Source organism: Hetaerina americana, unplaced genomic scaffold (genome assembly GCF_022747635.1).
Source record: "Hetaerina americana unplaced genomic scaffold, ioHetAmer1.1.p SCAF_5, whole genome shotgun sequence".
Taxonomy (NCBI): domain Eukaryota; kingdom Metazoa; phylum Arthropoda; class Insecta; order Odonata; family Calopterygidae; genus Hetaerina; species Hetaerina americana.
In genome coordinates this window covers 91916870-91936672 of record NW_027287095.1, presented here as the reverse complement: position 1 = coordinate 91936672, position 19803 = coordinate 91916870, and the positions used below count along the sequence as shown (strand labels likewise).

Sequence of the window (19803 nt, the reverse complement as noted above, 5' to 3'; positions counted from 1 at the left end):
CTGTAATATTTTGCCAAGTGGGTGGTGATAAGGTTGAGGCTATCAGGACAGTGTGTTGTTTTGGTCTGAGGACTTAATTTGGAAGTGCAGAAGGAGAATTTTGCAGTTTAAACTGATTTATCAAGGTGTTTGGAAATTTACTGGTTATCTAGGCAATCAGCTTATTTCTCTTGAGGGGGCATGATTACATGTTGCTGCTGCGGAGAGAAGAAATATGATAAAAGAACATTTAGTGTGGGACGTATGATAACTGCTGAGGTGTTGTTCATCGTTTCTGTGGGTGCAAGAAATGAGCAATTTGAAAAGAGTGAATACTTTTCTTGCTAGAGTATTGGAATGAGAAGTTGTCCTCAGTTTACTTATATCGTCAAAACCTGCTAGTCTATTTTTGGTGAGAAGGGAGCCATATGAGAGAACAATTTAAACATGTATCAGCTTCCAGATTTCGCTTGTGTGCAAGATAAATTATTGAAGGGTCGCAGAGGAGACTGCCAAGTTCTTTGACTTTTAATTACTTACCCAATGAATTGCAACTTGTATGCGTGCAAGTTGAAAAGGTTTTTGCATGAATATATGCGTCACTTTGGGTGCAGGTTTGCATAAATATGTTGGTTTTGCAAGTGGTTTTATTCTTCTATGGGTGGTGACCTAACACTTCCCATTACACGCCCCTTCCAGCAGTTTAGGGGGTATTATGTAGAAATGTGGATGAAACAAAGACTCCTCCATTGTCTGGCCCTATTATGGACAGGTAGAATAAAATGTGATGAAGAGGGAATACCTTCAAAATCCCTTTAGTTGTATATGCCTTTTGCAGAATTAGTAACGGATGGCATTGGAATATTTGTATCAATTTCACTCTTTCTCTGCCTACTTTAAGGGTTACAATTTATTTGTGAGAAAGTAAATATCCCCTTCTTTGAAGCTTACATTTCACTCTCACTTGTCAATTTTATTCACTGTGACAAAATTTCCAATCACAAAGTATATGAGTTGATTGATAGGTTGTCTGAAAACAATCTTGAATGTGATGTAAAACATTCAACTTTGTGCACACTGTCTAATGTGGACTGGAAACAAGAAAATTTCTGTTTTGGTCGTCTCAATAATTTCACTTCTCATTCCATGCTGTAAGTCAGTATTTCTCATGAAACATTTCCTGGCACATTTACCCAATGTAGAAGTGCTGGTACTATCTTTTGATTTGATTTCTGGAATGGTATTTAGTCCTCGAAGAATATTTATGTTGACTATTTGAAGTTGCCTCAATGCAAATTTGAGGTCTATTTCCGAAGTTGAATTTTCATGGATAATCAAAACTGTATCATGCGATGATGGATCATCTCCTTCTAGTGCACTAGCACTTCTTAATGATTTGTGGTCGGTTGTCATGCCAAACATCAACCAAAACATTCTTTCTCACAACTGTTGTTGTACCATATCTTAAAATTCTGTCGGAAAACAACGTTTGGTATCCATCGATAGGGTTGACAATGATTTTTAGGAAATTTAATTGAATTGTTACAATTATATTCGGATACTTTTTGGCAAGGTCAGTGGCACATAGTCTAAGAGGAAGAACATGCCAACATTCAGAAACATCATGGAAGAAATCATCCCCAAGTTTGTTTTCATCAATTAAATGACCCACTAAAATGAAACTACTTTATTGACCGGATATAGATGATTTGGAGGATATTTGAGACTTGAATTATTTAGCTGAAGACTTGAATAAGTTCAAAAACACAGATATGGAAGTCTGTACCACTGGTTTGGTGATTTTCTTAATGATAAATAAGAAGTGAATGTCGAATAAAATACTTGAATTGATAATGCAATGCAGGATGGCCGAAGAAAAATGGACAGCGGAAATGAATGAAATTATTTGATGTCCAACATTATTCTTTTAATGCACGTAATTAGAAGAAATTGCAGGTTCCCTAGAAAATGAAACCTTATGGCACCAATAAATTATAACAATAATTTCAGTCCATACAAAAATGAAATAGAAAATGGGTGTGAAATTTGCACATCTTGCATTGAGGAATGGTTTGAACATTAAGCGTAGAACTTAAGACTGAATACTGCCAGGAAGAACTTGGAACCCCAAATATTTCCAAATTAGAAATTTAATATCCAATTAGGAACTTGGAAAATAACCTGGAACAGATGTGATTTCTATAAAGCTTTTGAAAATCATAGATGAAGGTAATGTGTGCATTTTTATTGCATAATATTTTAGCAATTTATAATAGATTGAGGTCTCAAGGGGCTGGCCTCTGCTGTACCTTCACTTCCATCTCCCAAAAAGATTTAAAACTAAGAAATAAGCTAACCTTCTATGAAAGTAATCTAGGGAATGTTGTACCATGGGAAGACCAGAAAGGGAAGTGTGGATTGTGAAGTCTCCTGTCCAACCGCACCACATACGGCGACCCTTGCTTCCTATGCAGAATCTGAGGTCCCAGACCATTTATTTTAATCAGGAAAAATTCCTTACTTTGAGGGGATTCCTATGAAACTCTCACTTTTTTCAGTGTTTAATGGTTTAATACAATGATTTTGGACATTAATTTGATTTTAATCTAAAAATGACTATGCCTACTTTGAATCAAGATTAAATGGTTAATCTTTTATAACAGGGACTTGTATAGCATAATAAAAAACAGCATTGATTAATTTTGTCTTATCCTTACTTAACGTAATTGTGCTTGCATCATAGTTAGGCCCCTATATTTAGCCAGGTTGTCTTATTCTCTTTTCTGCTCTTCTTCATCTCCTATTCTGGTTTTTGTCTCTCCTTTTATATGTCTACTCTCCTGAGTATTGTGATTGTGTTATTCAGGAAACCTTTTCAATTGGTTCAGCATGCATTGGAGCAAGTCTGCTACTTTTCTGCCAACATTTTGTTAGTTTCCATGTTCTGCCAACCTGCTTGTTTAAATTTTGAGGTTGATAATATGGTATCCAAAAGTCTATGGTTCCACATTCTCCATAGTTTTCTGCTCTCCTAATGGATTTAAATATCCAGACAGTATTTTAATCATCTTATTGTTCATTTGGGGTTTGTGATAGTCCAGGGGTAGTGTTTTGGACTGCCGACCCGAGGGCTTGGGTTCAATTCATAGGCCAACCGCTCTGGTCACACTCAGCTCCACCCAAGCTGTTTTTTCTGGTACCAGATCTTCCTGGGAAACCATAACCGGCACAGGGAAAGTCACCCCTACCCTAATGTGTGAATTTCACATACGGTATAGGGTGAGCTCTTCCATCACGTACCAAACAAGCCTTTGAGATGATTACTGTGCTTATGGCTTTATTGTTCATTTAGAACTTAAATTTTGACTAATTTGTCATTGGAAATTTTTTTCTGGTATGGAGTCCATATTTGCTTGTTTCCCAATCCTCTAATGAAGTAATGTCACTGAGCTTAGCCTAATTTTGTGCACTTTTCTTGAAATATTTTCTGCTTCACTCTGGCATCCAATATATGAAGCCTATGCATTTTAGGTGTGAAAACAAAAGTGATTCTTTCTGGAACCCGATATTTTAATGGAGGGAGGCTTACAGTGCTGGCAACAGAACATGCTAAAGGATTCTTTGAGGTTTGTCAGAGTATCTGTGATTAGTCTTGTGACTCCATGTTTTGCAGCCATGTGTAACAGTGTGTGTTGCAAACCCCATCTTGGATCCTCAAATGCCTTTCAACCATAGTTATTTTCCACAATCTAGTTGCCTCTTATTTGCTATGAAGTTGTGTACTTGGACTCAATTTTTCTTTGAGGGCCACTCATAGATATTTAGTGGATTTCATTATTTTGATATTGTTAGCATTTCTCATTTGATTTTTATATTGTGTGCAAAGAACATATAATGTTTTATTAGTGGAGACTATTACACTTCATTAATAATGCTGAATCTTGCATTATTTCCACATGCCTCTTTGCTAGAATTCTATTTATCTTGTTGAATTAGATGGAATTGAATAGTCATCATCTTTAGCTATTACTGGGCAAAAATCTGGGAAATTGTTTGTGTTAAACCTGGTTCAACAAAAGATTACAAAATAGTGGTTCTAGGACTGAACACTGGGGTCTTTTTTTAACTGTTACTCTTAAGGACGTAGGTTTAAATTCCACAATTCCATTTTCGTTAAAACTGTCCATTAAATTTATCAAGTTTTATGAATTTTCAAGGATATCTTGTTTGTGGACTGAGATCCACCATAGGGAGTCAAGGACTCCATATTTGTCGATAAAGGACTAGTGGTTTATGTACAGTTATCATTGACATCCTGGCGTAGGTGATGAATGGCTAGAGTAGAATTGGAAGTCCAATTGAATCAGTATTGGTACTTATGAAACAGAATTTTTTGGTCCTAAGGAATTCTGTTCTTTCTCTAAAGATTCTTTGGAATATTTTTCTTGGTTGCAATTAGTTATTGGCTTACGGGAGCTGGGACCTGATGGGTCCGTATCTTCACACGTTAGATTTCCTTTAAAGTTCACTAATTTCCATATTTTATGAACATGTGGAAAAATTAGCCACACATTGAGAACATTGTTTAAAACATGTGATAAAACTTCAGCTAACTGTACAAGCATGAGGCTGTGGATACAACCAAGTCCTATGACCTCTGATTTCATAAATGGCTCGTAGACTTCCTGGGAGGTGAACGGATTTTTATTGGCAGTTATAGGTGGTCTGAAGAATAGTTTTTTCTCTTAATCCGGAATATTGTCCAGAAACTGAGTGTGAAGTGTGTTTTCCATTCATTCCTTCGTTAATAGGCCAGCGTTGTCTTTATTGACAGAGTAACCTTCGGATGTTTTGTATTTTTGATTTTCTTGAGAATAACTTTAAAATTCCCCGTGGCATTGTCATGGAAATTCATATTGTTGAAATTAATCCAGGGTTTAGTTTTGGATTTGGAGATTACCCCTTTGGTTTAAAGGATTTTACATTATTATATCCCTGTTTGAGGATGGGCTCATTCATGGGAATACTATTCTGGGTGATCCTTTTCGCTCAAATCCCGGAGATAGCGAATATTTTTCCTCCATTCTATTCTTATATTCTCCCTTATCTCTACTACTCCGCCCGCTCTACATGGTCGATTGCCATCTCGTATTCCAGGAAGTGCAAAAGACATCCTGATGTTTATTTTATGTTACTCACTACCAATCACTGAAATGGCATCACATTCCACTCGAATCAAATTCACTTTGTACAATTCCACTTTCAAATCTGAAAAACTGATCTGAGAATAGGAAGTTGATTTGCAACATTTTGTTATCTTCCATTGGTAATTAATAAACTACTTGTACTGCATTTGAAATTGTTGCCCAATCGGATGGTGGGGTGGCTAGCGTACTGGCTTCCCAACCAGAGGGCCCGGGTTTAAATCCTGGAGGCGGCAGATATTTTTCAGTGGTATCCCGATTCCCTCTCGAGGTTCTTCGTGGAGAGCACTTAAAGTGAGTGCGCCATCCGTCGGATTGGACGTTACACCTGCGGACCCCTTGGCGTCTTTCGTTAAGAGCAGGCCAATGCCGACGCCGGGTTTCTCTCCACCCTCCTCCTTTCCCATTCATCCCTAACGGCGCAAATGACCACGGCTGTCGGTCGCCTCCCCAAAATCAGATCTTAGCAACACCTAGAGATTACACAATTTAACTTGGGAAGGTCTTTCGGAACGGGAGAAGCCATAATTGCTTTGCATGTGCTGCTGCAAACATACCAAGATCACAGGAAAATATTTATAATGGCACATTATGGCGACGTGATGCATCAAAAATTCCTAAATAATAAGCGTTAGACTAGAATAAATATTTGGGCGTTACCCTCACTCTCGACCTCTTCTGGGTGAAACATGTGCGTGGAATACGTGGGGTAGCTAACAAATAAGAATGAATTGCTCGTATCAGAGAAACGATTTATATTTTTGAAACGTTATTACGATGGACCGAGTAGCGTTTCAAAATTATTATATAAATCGATGTTGGGAGTAACTCGAGGAGCGAAGGTTAAATTAATCGATAAATTGGATGTGTGTTTTCGATGATGTTGCATGTATTATTAGTCCCATCGCACTGCGGTAGGACATCGTGTAAATAAATTGGAGGGATTTAGTGTAAAACGGGTAGATCTAAGAGATCCTGTAAGATGTCATTTTTCCCGCGAATTAAAAGGGATCAGAATAACGCTATCCGACAGCGCTAGGATGGAAAAGTACTTTGTGTCAAATGTAGTATGGTGTGTAAGCATCTCCTGCCACACACTCGAGTGGTGGGTTGCAGGGTACCACGATTTGTCTATTGGTATGTCAGTAATCCAAATTAGGCTGGAAATTGGATGTAGAGAATATTGAGTGGCCGTGGAATTTTTTTAAGATAGCGGGGAGAACGTAAAGGAAGCGATAAATAGGGATGTTAGACGCCGGTTAACATTACGAGGGGGATTTATTGCGTCCTGTTAAGCGAGCCGTAGAAGTGTAACATTGTACATGGTCTCAGAAGAGCATGCAATTGTCCTCGATCCCATCAATAAAAAGCTCGTGTAGGGAGTGGGCTTCGGTTAGAAATGCAAAATGAGTTTTCGAAATTCGCGTTAAACATTCAGTGCCAACACACGCATTACATTACGCAAGAGTACATTATTTCCCGTGGCGGGATTATGCATTGCATTCCGTGAACATTTTCAAATGGCAAATGTCTGCCTGAGGAATGGAGCCATTCCCGGAGATGGTTATCGGGATGAAACTCCAACGGAAGCAGCGACCTCGCGTGGACGTTTAGGGCTCGAGTGATCACATTGCGTGCGTGGCGGGGGAGGGCAATTGCTGCAATTTCATCTCTTAATTGAACTAGGCACTGTTGGGCGGAGGGGGGGGGGCATTCCCTTCCCTTAACCCGCCCCGCCGTCCCAACTCTCGGCCGGTCGTCGTCCCCGCCACGCAACACGCCCGTCCCAGAAACGGAGTACCACCGTTTAAACGTACACTACTGGGGTGTAACTGTTATTCCCTAGTGCCTAGTGACTACTGCGCGGTTTCGAGGGGTTACCCTGGATAGAAATTAAACTTGGGCATCACCACACCTCCCGTCTTCCATTATCGAAGACACTGCCGCAACCACGGCCTTGGAATCATTGCTACGGCCGAGCTCCCCTCCCAAACTGAAACCCAAGCTACTGCTCAACAGTTCCATGACCCGTCCTCTCCTATCGTATGCCGCCTCATCTAGGGCCCACGCAGCTCCAGCCCACTCGCAAGGAGTCCAGTCAGCAGGCAACAAAATCCTCGGGAAATTTATCGGTGCTCCTTGGTTCATCAGAAATTCACGGACCTCAGAAAATACATGAATGTTTAACCCCTGTTCTGTACGGCGGCGGGGAAGATGATGACGCCTCTGGGGGCAGCCGGTGGTATTCTTGGTATTGGAGGAGGGGGGAGTTTGGGACGGCTCGTCTCTGTTTTCCGTGGTGAATCATTCGAGCGTCGAAAATTAAATTGAAATACTGGAGTTGAGCGTGGTTGGTGTGGCTGGATGGCATTCGCACGTGAATTTCCCTCCGAAAAGAGTTGGGGTGAGTTAACGTCCTTTCGTTCCGCCAAAATTTTCAATCGGTAGCATGTTCAGGTTCTTTTCACTTCAAATTTATTAATCGAAGGGAGGAATTCTTAACGGTAGGTGCTGAATAGGTGTGTAGTTTCGCTCTCTTGAAGAAATGTATTTTCTTAATCACCACTCGTAAGTTAATTTCAATTAATTCGATTGCATGCTCTCCGGAATTATCTGCGAGCTTTAGTGAATGCATCCCACTAGGACTACTAAAACGACAGAAATATTCAATCGCAGCCATTTAACGCAATCCTTTTGGGAATTCAAAGATACTTCTTGGGGGTATGGATAACATTCGTCTTAAAGTGGAAAGAATGCTAAAGAGTGCCAATGGGCCCTACGCTCTTGGTTGCGTTTACTGCAATGGTGAATGGAGGACATGATGGCATGGACCACAACTTCGCCCGTTGGGCCTTAGGGTTAAATTGCGGATTAAACTCTCGCATAAATTAGAACGATTTCTTTATCAAAGATGTTGAAACGTGTTAATATCCCGTCGTAATACGGTAGGAGAGATCATGTCAAAAAAATTAGAGAGATAGTATGGAGCAGATTGATTTAAGATGTCATATTTTCCACGATTGATAAGGGTTCGGAATAACACTGCCCGTCCGCGGTAGAGGCAAAAGAATTCTGGTGAAAATTAGTCTGGTGTGTTATCACCCCCTACCACACACCCTAGCGGGGGCTTTGAAGTGTACTGAAAATACCAAAGCAGTGACATTTTGAATGATTGTACATTACGTTCTCGCTTTGGGCAAATTGTAAAAATTAAATAGAATGTGTACTATATGTTGCGACAAGGAAGACTTTGTGAAAACGATGGCAATGAATGAAACCCTGCTCCCACCAACCTCAATTTTTAAAAGAAAATTGAATTGGCTGAGCTAAATGACGACCATAAATTGATAGGAAATAGTAAAGGTTGCTGGAAGTGTTTGCTTTAAAAATAGGAGGATCGGGGATCGCAGTAAGTGGGGCATGAAATCGGAAGTGGATCGGATGACCGACGCGAACAGTAGGTGCTTTTGTTTTTTTTTTTTATTTTGAGTGTGTTGTCAGCGATAATGAAAGTCAAATCGCGGAGTGAATTTAGGAGTCGTATGATTTCGGGATGAGTGGGCGGAGAAAGGTTGAGTGTCCTCGAAGAGACTTCCGTCGCGGTGTTTTAAATATATCGGGGAGGAAACAAACCGCATGTCACATTCCTACGAATGTCTTTAAGAGGCAGGAAAAGGTCCCTTTTCGAGGATGCTGTAGTGTCGAAGAAGGGAGTGGCTGTGAGTTTCCAAAATCGCAGATTAAAAATATACATCGTGGACTGTTCCGGCCGCGAAAGGGAGTGGCGTGCGAAGGTCGTAAATGGTTTCCTTGAAGTTGCGAGCGGGGCGTTTGTAGATTCGTAAGGCAAGATGCCGTGTGTGTGAGCGCGTGGTGGAAATCCATGACGGGGGGGAGAGGAGGGGACTGGCGCCGGGGTGGGTCGGGAGGGAGGGCGCTCCGCCGAACACGACCGCTCCTTTGGACATTCAAAAAGAAACTGAAGTAATGACATTTGTCAAGTGAGCTCTCTACATCACTTCATAATTTAAAATAGATGAGCGGAACTCCATTCGAGAAGTGAAATTAAGTTCGATTTGTGCCCAATGCCTTAAATATGAGAGGAGCGGGGGGGGGGGCGTGTTTCGGTGTTAGCTGTTGGTGAGCCTGGGTTAGCCCGGGCTCTTCTGGAGAGCCCCCTTATCCCCAAATGTGCCCCCCCCCCCTGGGTTCTCACCACCGTTCTAATCTGGGAAGAATTCCGTTATTGCAAGCTTGAGGACTGATTTTTGAGGATGCGACGTGGTTCCATGTAGTGAATATTTCCGCACACATCGTGCCATTTCCTAAACGCAATGGACCGCTCATTTATGTGTATTCGCATGGATCTCAGAGTATTTTACGGATTACCGAAATGTATGCCCTATGTATTTTGAGATGAGCAGCATTTGTATAGTTTATAGGAGTACCAAGTGTTTCTTTGCGGTCGCACCGCAAAGGAAAGCTTTTTCTTTTCGTAGGAGGTCGACGGGCGCCAGGAAGTGGGAGTGGGCGGAGGGTGGCGTTTTCCGTTGACCAGATGATGATTGCGTCAGAGTCGCGCGGATCTTCTCAATTTCACGGGACTGCGCCTTCGGGAGGTTATACCCATCCACCCACCCCACTTCCTCCTCTTTTCCTCCCCTTCCCCCCCCATTCATTTCATTTGTCTACCGAAGATGTCCTCCCCCGCTGGGATTGGTTTCCTTTCTTAAAGAGATTTGGCCTGTACCCTGTCTCCCGGTAATTATTTTCCTCAATCGTTTTCCTCAATCCTCTCTCTCTCTCTCCCCCCCTCTCTCCTTTCTTTTCTCTCATCCCTTCACACGCATCGTCCCATGCCGTCTATTCGCTCTCCTGATCGATCCATCCATCCATCCGTCCGTCAATCAGCCTCCCAATTGATTTCATTTGCTCCACTATTTCCAAGGGCTTGATATTTTTTTCTTTTCGTTTGCGGCAGTAAATATGCCTTTTCGCCGCGAGGCCACGCTAAACTTCACCGCTTAATTCTTAGTTCTTGCCGCCCGGTTTATACCCCCCCCTCCCCCAATTCGTTTTTCCCCGAGCCGGTTACTCGCCCTTCACGTTGAAAAATTTCCTGTTTACTCTTCCTTCAATTTAGGCCTCCTCTTTTAGTTTATTCGGCATTTACATCATGGGCTGCTTGATCTGTTCCCTGCTTCTTTTCCGTTAGTTCTGTGCTGTTACCTCGCCACTTACAAAAAGACTCCCTCCCGAGTTCCCCCTTAATCGTCACTTGCTTCTTTCCCTGGAGTTTTAGCGGTCGCCCCACAACTCTCATATTCGCCGGATTCCCCAAAAAAATGTTGACGTGTCCTCTCTTATCTCTGGTGTCTCCCCTTGCCCATGTTTGTGACTCTTGAATAAGGTTCGAAACTCCTTTGCGGCAACTTTCACGGTATGCTTCTTTTTTTTAATGTATTTTAGCGAAATTTTTGCGCGCGCAGTTAAAGTGATTCCCAGGAACATCAACAAAAGGATGAAGAGCAGGGCAAATGAGTGCATGATCAGTTGTGGTTCAGGAAAGGGGAGAGGCACGTGTGATGCCATGGCCTAAATCGGTCGCCAGCGGAGAGGAACATTGCATGCAACCCGAATGTATTTCTAGTTTTCGGAAAGGCGTGTGATCGAGTGAATTAGGCAGAATTGATTGAATATATGCATTACCGAAATAGGAGTGGGCTAGAGGGAGAGGAGACTCATCCGCAACCTGCACATGTCACGGGTGCGAGTGGGGGATGGACAGTGTTAAGATAATGAGAAAAACAAGGGTGTCCAGTATCGCATATGCCTTTCAACTTGTATGTGGCGTAAATGGTTAAAGAGACATGGAGAGAACAAAGGATGGGAATGGAAGTCGGCGAAGAATTGATAAAATCCTTTTAGTCAGTTGGTTTTCCGAACGATCAAGCCTCAAGTGGGCCAGTCAACCGAACATTTTTTAATATCATTTCTAAATACGGCGCCAGCTCCGATGATAGCTACTTCAATGTACGAGGTGGTATTTGATCGGACCCAGTCGATTCGTTGGGGTTAATATTTTTGATTTATGTACCCTGCAAGCCGCGGCTTGGGTTTGTGGTAGGGGGTAAATACACACCACGCTAAATTTTGACCCGAATATGACCCCACCGCCGTCGGACGAAGTTATTCTGATAACGTTGTCCGACATTCATATAACGGTCTAGTCCACGATATGAAATCTCAATTTTGGCCTTCGGTAACATTTAAGTTGGCCATTGGAGACAATTAGTGAGACGTTGGTGAAAAAACTCTTCGAAAGAAAGAATAATTCGATAAGGTGGCCTACTCGAAACTGCTGGTTACCCATTCGCTCTGTTCGATTTTGAGTGAATTGAGTACCCGCAGGTCTTTTTTGCTAAACACTACAACCGGATGAGACGGCCCTCGAGAGCGGGATAGGATTCCAAGGGGTTTCGACCCCTCGCACACCGCAGGGTCTTCCTTGGGTCCCCTTGCATAGTAGGAGGGGAAGAGGGTGAGGGACGGATGCCCCCGGGTCCAACTATGGGTCCCTTCGTCTCCCTATAAAGACACGAACTCGGTCGTTGGGACGTGTAGGTTGACAATTACGAGTGGCCCATGGGGTTAAGTCACCTTCAGCTGTCGTGGGCATGGGAACAAAGGGTAAAGTGCAAAATGGTTTGGAGTTAGGGCGTGAATTTGGTTGGTACATCGACTTAGGGATCGAACTCCTTACGGCAGCGTTTTGCGTTGAGCATCATTCATTCCAGCGACGACGACGACGATAATTTTCGGCGGCCTTTTCGCCATGCGGCAAACCTTGGGACGAATCCATTCCTCCTCCTTCGTTTACCTGTCAAAACGTAATGTTGAAATAGCAGCTCCTCTAGCCATTATATTTTCAGGCGCGCCTGTCTTGTGGCAAATTCTCATTGTTAGCGGAGCGTCCGTTGAGCGAATGGTTAATGGACGGTGCCGTCAGCATTTCTTTAGCCTCCCATTAATTATTGCCCCCCCCTCTCTGAAGGGTGAGTCACTTTGGTTTATTATTTTCTAACCGTAACTAAATTTATGCGAAAGGCGTAAAAGTTTGGATCTCCTTTCTGACCTCCCATTCTGGGTGTTGCCTCCAATTGGCTGGCCGTTCTAAAGATTAAGTGTGATTGTCACCGTTTATTCTTGCCGTTTGAGTCTTTCCCCCCCCCCCCCCCACCTCCCCACACACTCTTCACCCCTCGGACCCAAATGAGTCTCTCGTCACATTTCCACGACGAATCCTGCCACCAACCGAGCTCACATCTGGAAAGCGAGAGGAATAATGCTTTTTCAAACGTCGTTCTGCCGTTGATTTGTTCATCTTTCGTTCATTTGATCTTAAGAATGCTCAAGTCTCTCGCGCCGATTCACTAATCGGGGTGAATGTTGTCCAAAAGGTGCCATCCGTGCATTACCCCCTACCATTCTTTTAGACTCCTCTTGCAGTACGCCATACACAGTTTCCTCCCTCCCAAAAATTACGCAACGCTCGGCTCTTCAGCCCTCCGGTTGCTTCAAAATTTTCATGGAAAGATTTTGATCTGAGTGGGTGACTGTCGGAACTTGACGAGCTGGTCCCTCGTCCTCACCCCGATATACCCCCTAAAATATTCGTAAGTTTTCTATTTTACGTGCGAAAAGGCATATCCTTTGAAATGTGTGATTTTGTATTGAAACAGAGGTTTATTAAATATCTCTCAAATGAGTGAACTGTCAGGACTTTCAGCATTGAGAGACGGGCCCTGGGAGTATGGGAGTAATATTTCATCGGTTCTATTTCTTTTGTGCCTCTTGAAAAAGTATAAGCTAAGTATGCAATGGGGTGCACGTAGGGCAGAAAAGTGACCTGCAAAATAATTGTTGTGGGGGTATGGCGCCCGTGGCTCCGAGACGCGTGGATCGATGGAAGAGACTGAAGAGGTCTTGGAAGACGATGCTGGTCACTAATTATGAAATTAGGAAAGAAATTTATTATGGAGAGGATGGAGGGACTTAAAGCACAATGAGGGAGATAAGAACCAGTTGATGTACCTCGGCACGAAGAGAATTTGTTATTAGAAGGGAAGCCGCCGCTGTGACACGCCCTTCGGTCAAATGCATGATTGTTTGCCTGACGAGCGGCTTACGAAGGCGTAGTGGTTCGGAGGGATGCTAACAATCTCCAGATGGAAATCAGAAGAGGATCACAATAATGCCGGACCTAATTCAGCGCTGGTAGCAGTAGGTGCCGCTGTCATGCACTCGAAACATTTTACTTAATGACGTATTACCGAGAGTGGGGATTGTTGGATTTTGTAAACATCGCGAAGCAACGATGGTCAAAGTTTTGTTTCACAATGGATGGAAAATTTCGGTAATCATCTTCTATTATGAATTTAAATTATTAGCGATGGTGAAATTGTTGTAATTGCGATTTAAAAAAAGGCACACCACGTTGAGGAAACTGAGCAGAAGAAACAAAAATTGTGCTGAATGAGGGAACGGCGTAAGCCTAGAGTGGTGCTAGGATGGCCAACCAGCTCTGGAATTGGTGAAAGGACGGAGCAAGGTACTCGGAGAATCAAATCTCAAATGGCGACGGTGCTTGGGACGCTCGTCTCTTCTCGCAGCTGCTTCGTGGAGGGCCTCTTCGCGCATTGCATTAAGACTATGTTTCTAGCCTTGACGGCTGGCTGTTGTGCGTGGCCTCCTGTGTCGCCTCCTCCGACTGCGGCGAAGCCACCGCTGCTCCCCTACTTCTGCTCCCATGGTCCCACTTCCGACACAGTGGCGCCGCCGTCGTCACGAGCATTGTGGTAACTGCTATTGGCGGTGGTGTCGCCCCTCATCGAAATCGCAGACTTAACTCGTTACTTGGACGTCCATACATTGCGGTACTGTTGTGGAAAGGGGTGGTTTGTTTTTGGTTGCATCGAATTGAAGCGGGCTGAAGTCCGGAAGATAAGAGTGAAACTGGTTTTCCGGCTGACAATTTAAATAATAATTTACATACTTGTAAATCATTGTAGGTTTAAACCCATTTTGTTTTTAAAATGCACTCGTTAACCAGAAAACTAGATGAATGGATATGTATCTTGGAATTGTTTTGGACCAAAATGGTCATAGCAGTAGGGACTTAAGGATAAGAATTGCACTGGGCAAAGAAGCTTTCAGGAGTAGTGTTTTGATTATGGGGATGAGTAGTACGAAGAGTAAGGATGTTAAGAAACGGCCCTTCTAAACTTGGATGTAGAGTGTAGCCATGTACAGAACATGGTGCCTGAAGCAGGAAGATAGGCGTAGATTGGAGGCCTATGAATTGTTGGTTTGGAGGAGGTGAAATGGATAGAAAGGAAAACGAACGAGGAAGTGCTACGCGTGGTGGATGAGGCAAGCAGATTCTTGTAAGATGTCCTAAGCAGGCATGGAAAAAGGATGCAAAGCATATTGATCGGCTGTGGGATGTTGAAGACTGGGATAGAGGGGAGAATGTTAGGAAAACGAGGAAGGGGCAGGAATAGGATAGGGATGTTGGACAGAATGTGAAGGGAAAGAGGGAAGCATATGGTAGGTGCTGGGTTGTTTTTCCTCGGAGAGAAAAGAGAGATCTGGTGGTTATGTCCACCCGAAACCTACCTCAACCGACTGATTACCTAATAATAATAGCATTTTCTAATCATTCCAAAAAGAAAAGGGCTTTGCTCCAACATGATAGAACCTATGTACATAGTTTGTTAAAAAAAACTAGTTAGTTGAGCTTGAGAGACTGTTTTCTGAATGATTCTCACGATTGTAATGCATTGAATTCCTCTTAAAGGATGCTCATTTTTGTGTTAACTGAAGTCAATCAATTTTTCACTGCTCGAGTTAAACTTAAATATAATTTTCCTTGAACAAGGGAGTCGGAAGAAAAATAATGGATTACCTCTCAAGGTATGGGTTATAAATAGGGTTGTGCATGTTACTTCAATACCTAATGTAGCCGTACAGAATGCTAGGTATTTAAAGATGCATTCCATAGATGGAAATTTAATTTGAGTGGATTATAGACTGATTATGTCCTCAATTTGCTCAATATTTATCTTCCTGCTTGTACTTACCAACTGAGCTACTAAAGAACCAAACGTGGTCGGAATTTCTATAAAGTGATTCAAGGAGTCGCATTACCTTTTGTATCTAATTCATGTAATAATGAGCCTAGTTTCCCTATTTTGTTCCAACTACTTAGCCAATTCAAAAACAGTGATCCTTTAATCTAAAAAATCTGGCAACCCTTGAAAAGTCGACAAATTTACTCTTTTGGTGAAATTCGGTTGGATCATGTTTGCGTTAGATTCTTAAATGAATTGGAAAACTGGAAGGTTACTTGGTGATATGGTTTACTTTGTCTTAAAACAAAGCACCAACTTGCTCTAGCCTGTGTGTGTAATCAGGAATTCAATAATTTAGGTGATTCACACTGGCATCAAACAATCCGTGATTAGAAGAAGCTGTTTTTCAAGTGAAATAGTATGGTATATTACTATCCTTCATATGAGCAATATTTTTCTTTTCTTTGTTGAAAACAATTCTGAAGTTATATTATTGTGAATTTATCCGTTGAATTTGGACAGGTCCATTCATTTCCTATACTGTGTTGATACCACAGAAAAAACTGGGGCAGGTTATCATATTATGCCAGAGATCTTCTGATCGCTAAAAGTAGGTGGCACAATGTAAGATTGCGGCATGGGGCCTTCAATTGCCTAGGCAGTTAAAAATATATAAAGACTACCAGTGTAACACTAACATGTTTGTGGAAATCCTTTTTCTCTGATATATGGTAGCTGGTAAATATTTGTTGTAAATGTTTCTTAATTTATTGAAATTCTTAGACTAAAGCACTCTGTGCAAGAAAACCATATGATTTGCAAATTGGGATTATTTAGTCTATAATACTTGAATTGGGTACATTCATGGTGCTCTTCATTTTGAATGTACGGTATGATAAAATGATTTTAGACTTATATGACCCCAAAAAAATTAAGGAATTTTGAAGTGAATGGCAGTGAAAGTGTTGTTTGTGAAATAAGTGGCAATCATGTCAAAGTTAGCTAAACATTATCTAAACGGTAATTCATAGTGACGTAGTGCTCCAAAATATCCTTTGCACTATAAAGGATTTCTTGACTTTTGACTTCCTCAACTTGTTATTCATAATCAAATCCTAGTCAATATTCATATTTCTCTTGGATCTCTATTTTTTAACATTGTTGATTGTTTTGTGGCGGTTGACTTGCAGAAAATGTCTTGAAAACAGTGTTGTTCTAGGATGGACTTGCATGAAGTATTTCTTTGTTGAATAGCCATATTCAATTTATGTAAAGTTGGCTAGCATTCCCATGTTGCATGAATTTCTAATGGTACATATTAATGATATTTTTTTGCTCTTCATATTTTCAGGAATACACAGAGGAAATAGAGAGGTTGCGAAAAGATTTAGCGGCAACTCAGGAGAAAAATGGTATATATATGGATCATGAAGAATACTTAAAGTTAAATACAAAAGTATCTGCTTTGGAAAGAGAGAATTCTGAGAAATATGCTCACATAAAAGCTCTGCAGGAGGAGATGGAGAAGATGGAGGCAAGTGGTTTATTATAACTCTTAAAAATTATTTTCAAGTCTAGATTAGTCCCAAATTAGCCCATAATTTAGCTTTTGGTGTTGGCTAATGCAAGTGGTGCTGACCTTTCATAGTTAGGAAGTGTTCTTGTTACAAAAAAGTATGCAAGCTGATAGTGAAAATTCAGCCTGGGTATTTTTCCAATTTTTTTTCTTTTACACATAGTTGACCAAAAAAATTGGCTTTGGCTCCAAAATAAATCAGGCCGCTATCATCAGCCTATCGCCCTTCCTGAACCTCTGGCCATTTTTAATTCTCTTTCACTGTCTTAAGCATATATATTCCTGTGCTATAATTTAAAGCAATGTGTGCTTGATGATGCCACAAGTGGGTGAAACACACTTTACGTTAAATGTATTCTGTTGTGTGGTACACAATTTTTTCCAATTGAGGTTTAGTTTAGACTGTGACGTACGGGAGGGAAGACAATGAGGAAACAGGGAAGGGATTGTTGTGGAGAAGGCATATTGAATAGGGTGAAAGAAGGAAGAATGAGCAAATTGGGAAGGGTACATCATTGTGCTGGATGTCAGGTTGAGCTTTTATAGGGGAAGCAAATCGATTTATTATTGCACTGCTGTATCAGCTTTGTCCAGCCGAAACCTACCTTGGCTAAGAGCATTAATGATAGCTACATGGGATTTTATTTGTTACATACTAATTTCTAAAGGTCAGGTTGGACCCAATTTATAGTGATCGACAGAGGAGAAAGTATTAAAATACAGGGGAGCTTACATTGAACATTGCTTCTTGTTAAACAATCGCAGGTATAATAAATCTAATTACACAAATTTCTTTGTTCTTAGACCTGAAGTTGATGTTGAACATCGAAACCCAGGTCATATCGAAATAAATTTTCCATCAAATCACAAAGTTACCATTTTTCATTTCCAATGTGAATCGATTGCATAAAGCAATACACCGTAAACCATCAATTATTGAACCTCTTTCACGTGACTAGGATATAGGTTTTGTATGCAAAAGAATGGAGAGTAAATGGCTTTTACCTCTCATTATGGGAACTTTTAACTGCCCAAGCTTCAATCCCAATAGCTAATTCACTTTCGTGCATGATCTGCAACATTCTGTAGTGATTTATCAGTTATTGTGTGTGTGCTTCTCTTCTAAATGTTTGTCACTTTTGTTGGCTGTAGGAATTATGTTCAACATTGAATTTGGAAATAAATGAAAAGCAGAGCGAATTGATTCAGAAAACTGAGGTCCTCGTGGATACTGAGGATTGCTTGGAGATGACCAAGTCTGTCTTGGTGTCCACTGAGCTGCAGAAAGTGTTACAAGAGCATCTTGTCAATTACCACGAGGACAAGCAGAGACTCCTGAATGAACAGGCATCTACGATTATGAAGGCAGCAGATGTATCATCATTGGATGCTGCCCGTTTGCATGATAAACTATCAAGGAAAAGGTATGCATAGTTCCTATCCACCAATCACATTGCTCCTTGTTTGTGCAAGCAAAGTTGTCTTGTGGCATAAAATGAGGCAATGCATCTCGAGTCCACCTTCGATCTAGTCAGGGTTTTCAAGCCTTTGTGTCACTAAGGCTCCCCATCCTACATTTTAATCGGCAGCCACCGTCTGTTGTACTTGGTGGGCCAGGGGCAATGTTCCCTTGAAAAACCCTTGAGGTCTCCACAATTGAAAGGACCTGCATGTCTGCCAATGTATGTCTTCAATTATATGCCACAGATGTAGTTCTTTGCTTGCATTACCTTAACTTGCTCCTTCAATCTGCTTTTCTTTTGAAAATAGGAAAGTAGTCTTGAAGGGATCATTGGCGAAGATATTTTTCATTGGTGATTAATATTTCAACCAATATTGTCTCCTGCATAATGGTAACTCTGGGTGATATTTGCATGAATAAATTATCAGGATGAATTGATATTCAGCGGGTTCACAAAGTTACCATTTTTTCATTTCCAATATGAATAGACTCCATGAAGTTATGCTGGAAACCATCAAGAATATAATAATATAACACGATTAACTAATAAGATATACATGGTCCATGATGCAAGTAATTCGCATGGTCATATTTCTCCGTTAAGTACAAGGTTTATTGATCGTATTTGAACAAATGCTTAAAAGTCTTCCAAATTCTCTACCCCTGCATGAATGCACTTGCGTAGATGTCGGCCACGTCTGTAAGGCACCCTGAAATTGCTTGACGTAAACTTCTCTCGGGAACATCGTAACATGCTTTTTGATGTTTTCCATGGCCTCCCAATGCTTTCCTTACACCTCTCCTCAGTCGGTAAAACAAAAGTTGCACAGAGCCAAGTTTCGACTGTAATGGGGCCGAGAGACCACTGGGCCAGGAATAGGTAACACTCGTCTATATACTTAAATTCTATTTAGCCTCATTGCCAGAAAGAATGGCTCATTAATTGGTAACATGAAATTAATTACCCATATCAAGAGGCATATTCCTGCCACTGCTGGCCTCGATCTTGAAAGCTGTCTGCCTGCACTGTGACAATCTGAATGAATATATGGTCCCCAACAGTCTTGTGCTGCACTCTACATTGTATTGGTGCCTACATGGCCTGAGGATTAAGTCGTAGGTTACTCCTGATGAAGGCATAGTATTTATGGCTGAAATTTAGAACTAGACCACACACATGGAAAGTTAGTTTTTGAACCTGAATCCCTCTGTGGAATTGTAATTATCTTCCAGAGCCTTCCCTGCTGTTTTGTTTAGGATTTCACAATTCTCATCTGCAGTTATCTCCTCCCACCGCATCCATTTGTATGTAATGGCATGGTAAAAATCCTATGTTTTGTACTTGACAATGTTGACTGTTAAAAAAAACCAGATTCAGTGAAACTTCATTTTTATTTTTCAAATTTCCTCATTCATATTGTTTAACCTGGTTACTGGAGCAATCCCTCT

The 19803-nt window shown here is 41.4% G+C and overlaps 1 protein-coding gene across 1 annotated transcript in view; it reads left to right on the top strand.

Moving 5' to 3' along the window:
* Klp61F (Kinesin-like protein at 61F) overlaps window positions 1-19803 on the top strand; it is a 72592-nt gene that overhangs the window by 28663 nt on the left and 24126 nt on the right. The window contains exons 8-9 of the mRNA XM_071592712.1: window positions 16668-16850; window positions 18045-18316. Of these exons, the coding sequence (XP_071448813.1) occupies window positions 16668-16850; window positions 18045-18316 (455 nt within the window). The remainder of the gene's footprint in view (window positions 1-16667; window positions 16851-18044; window positions 18317-19803) is intronic.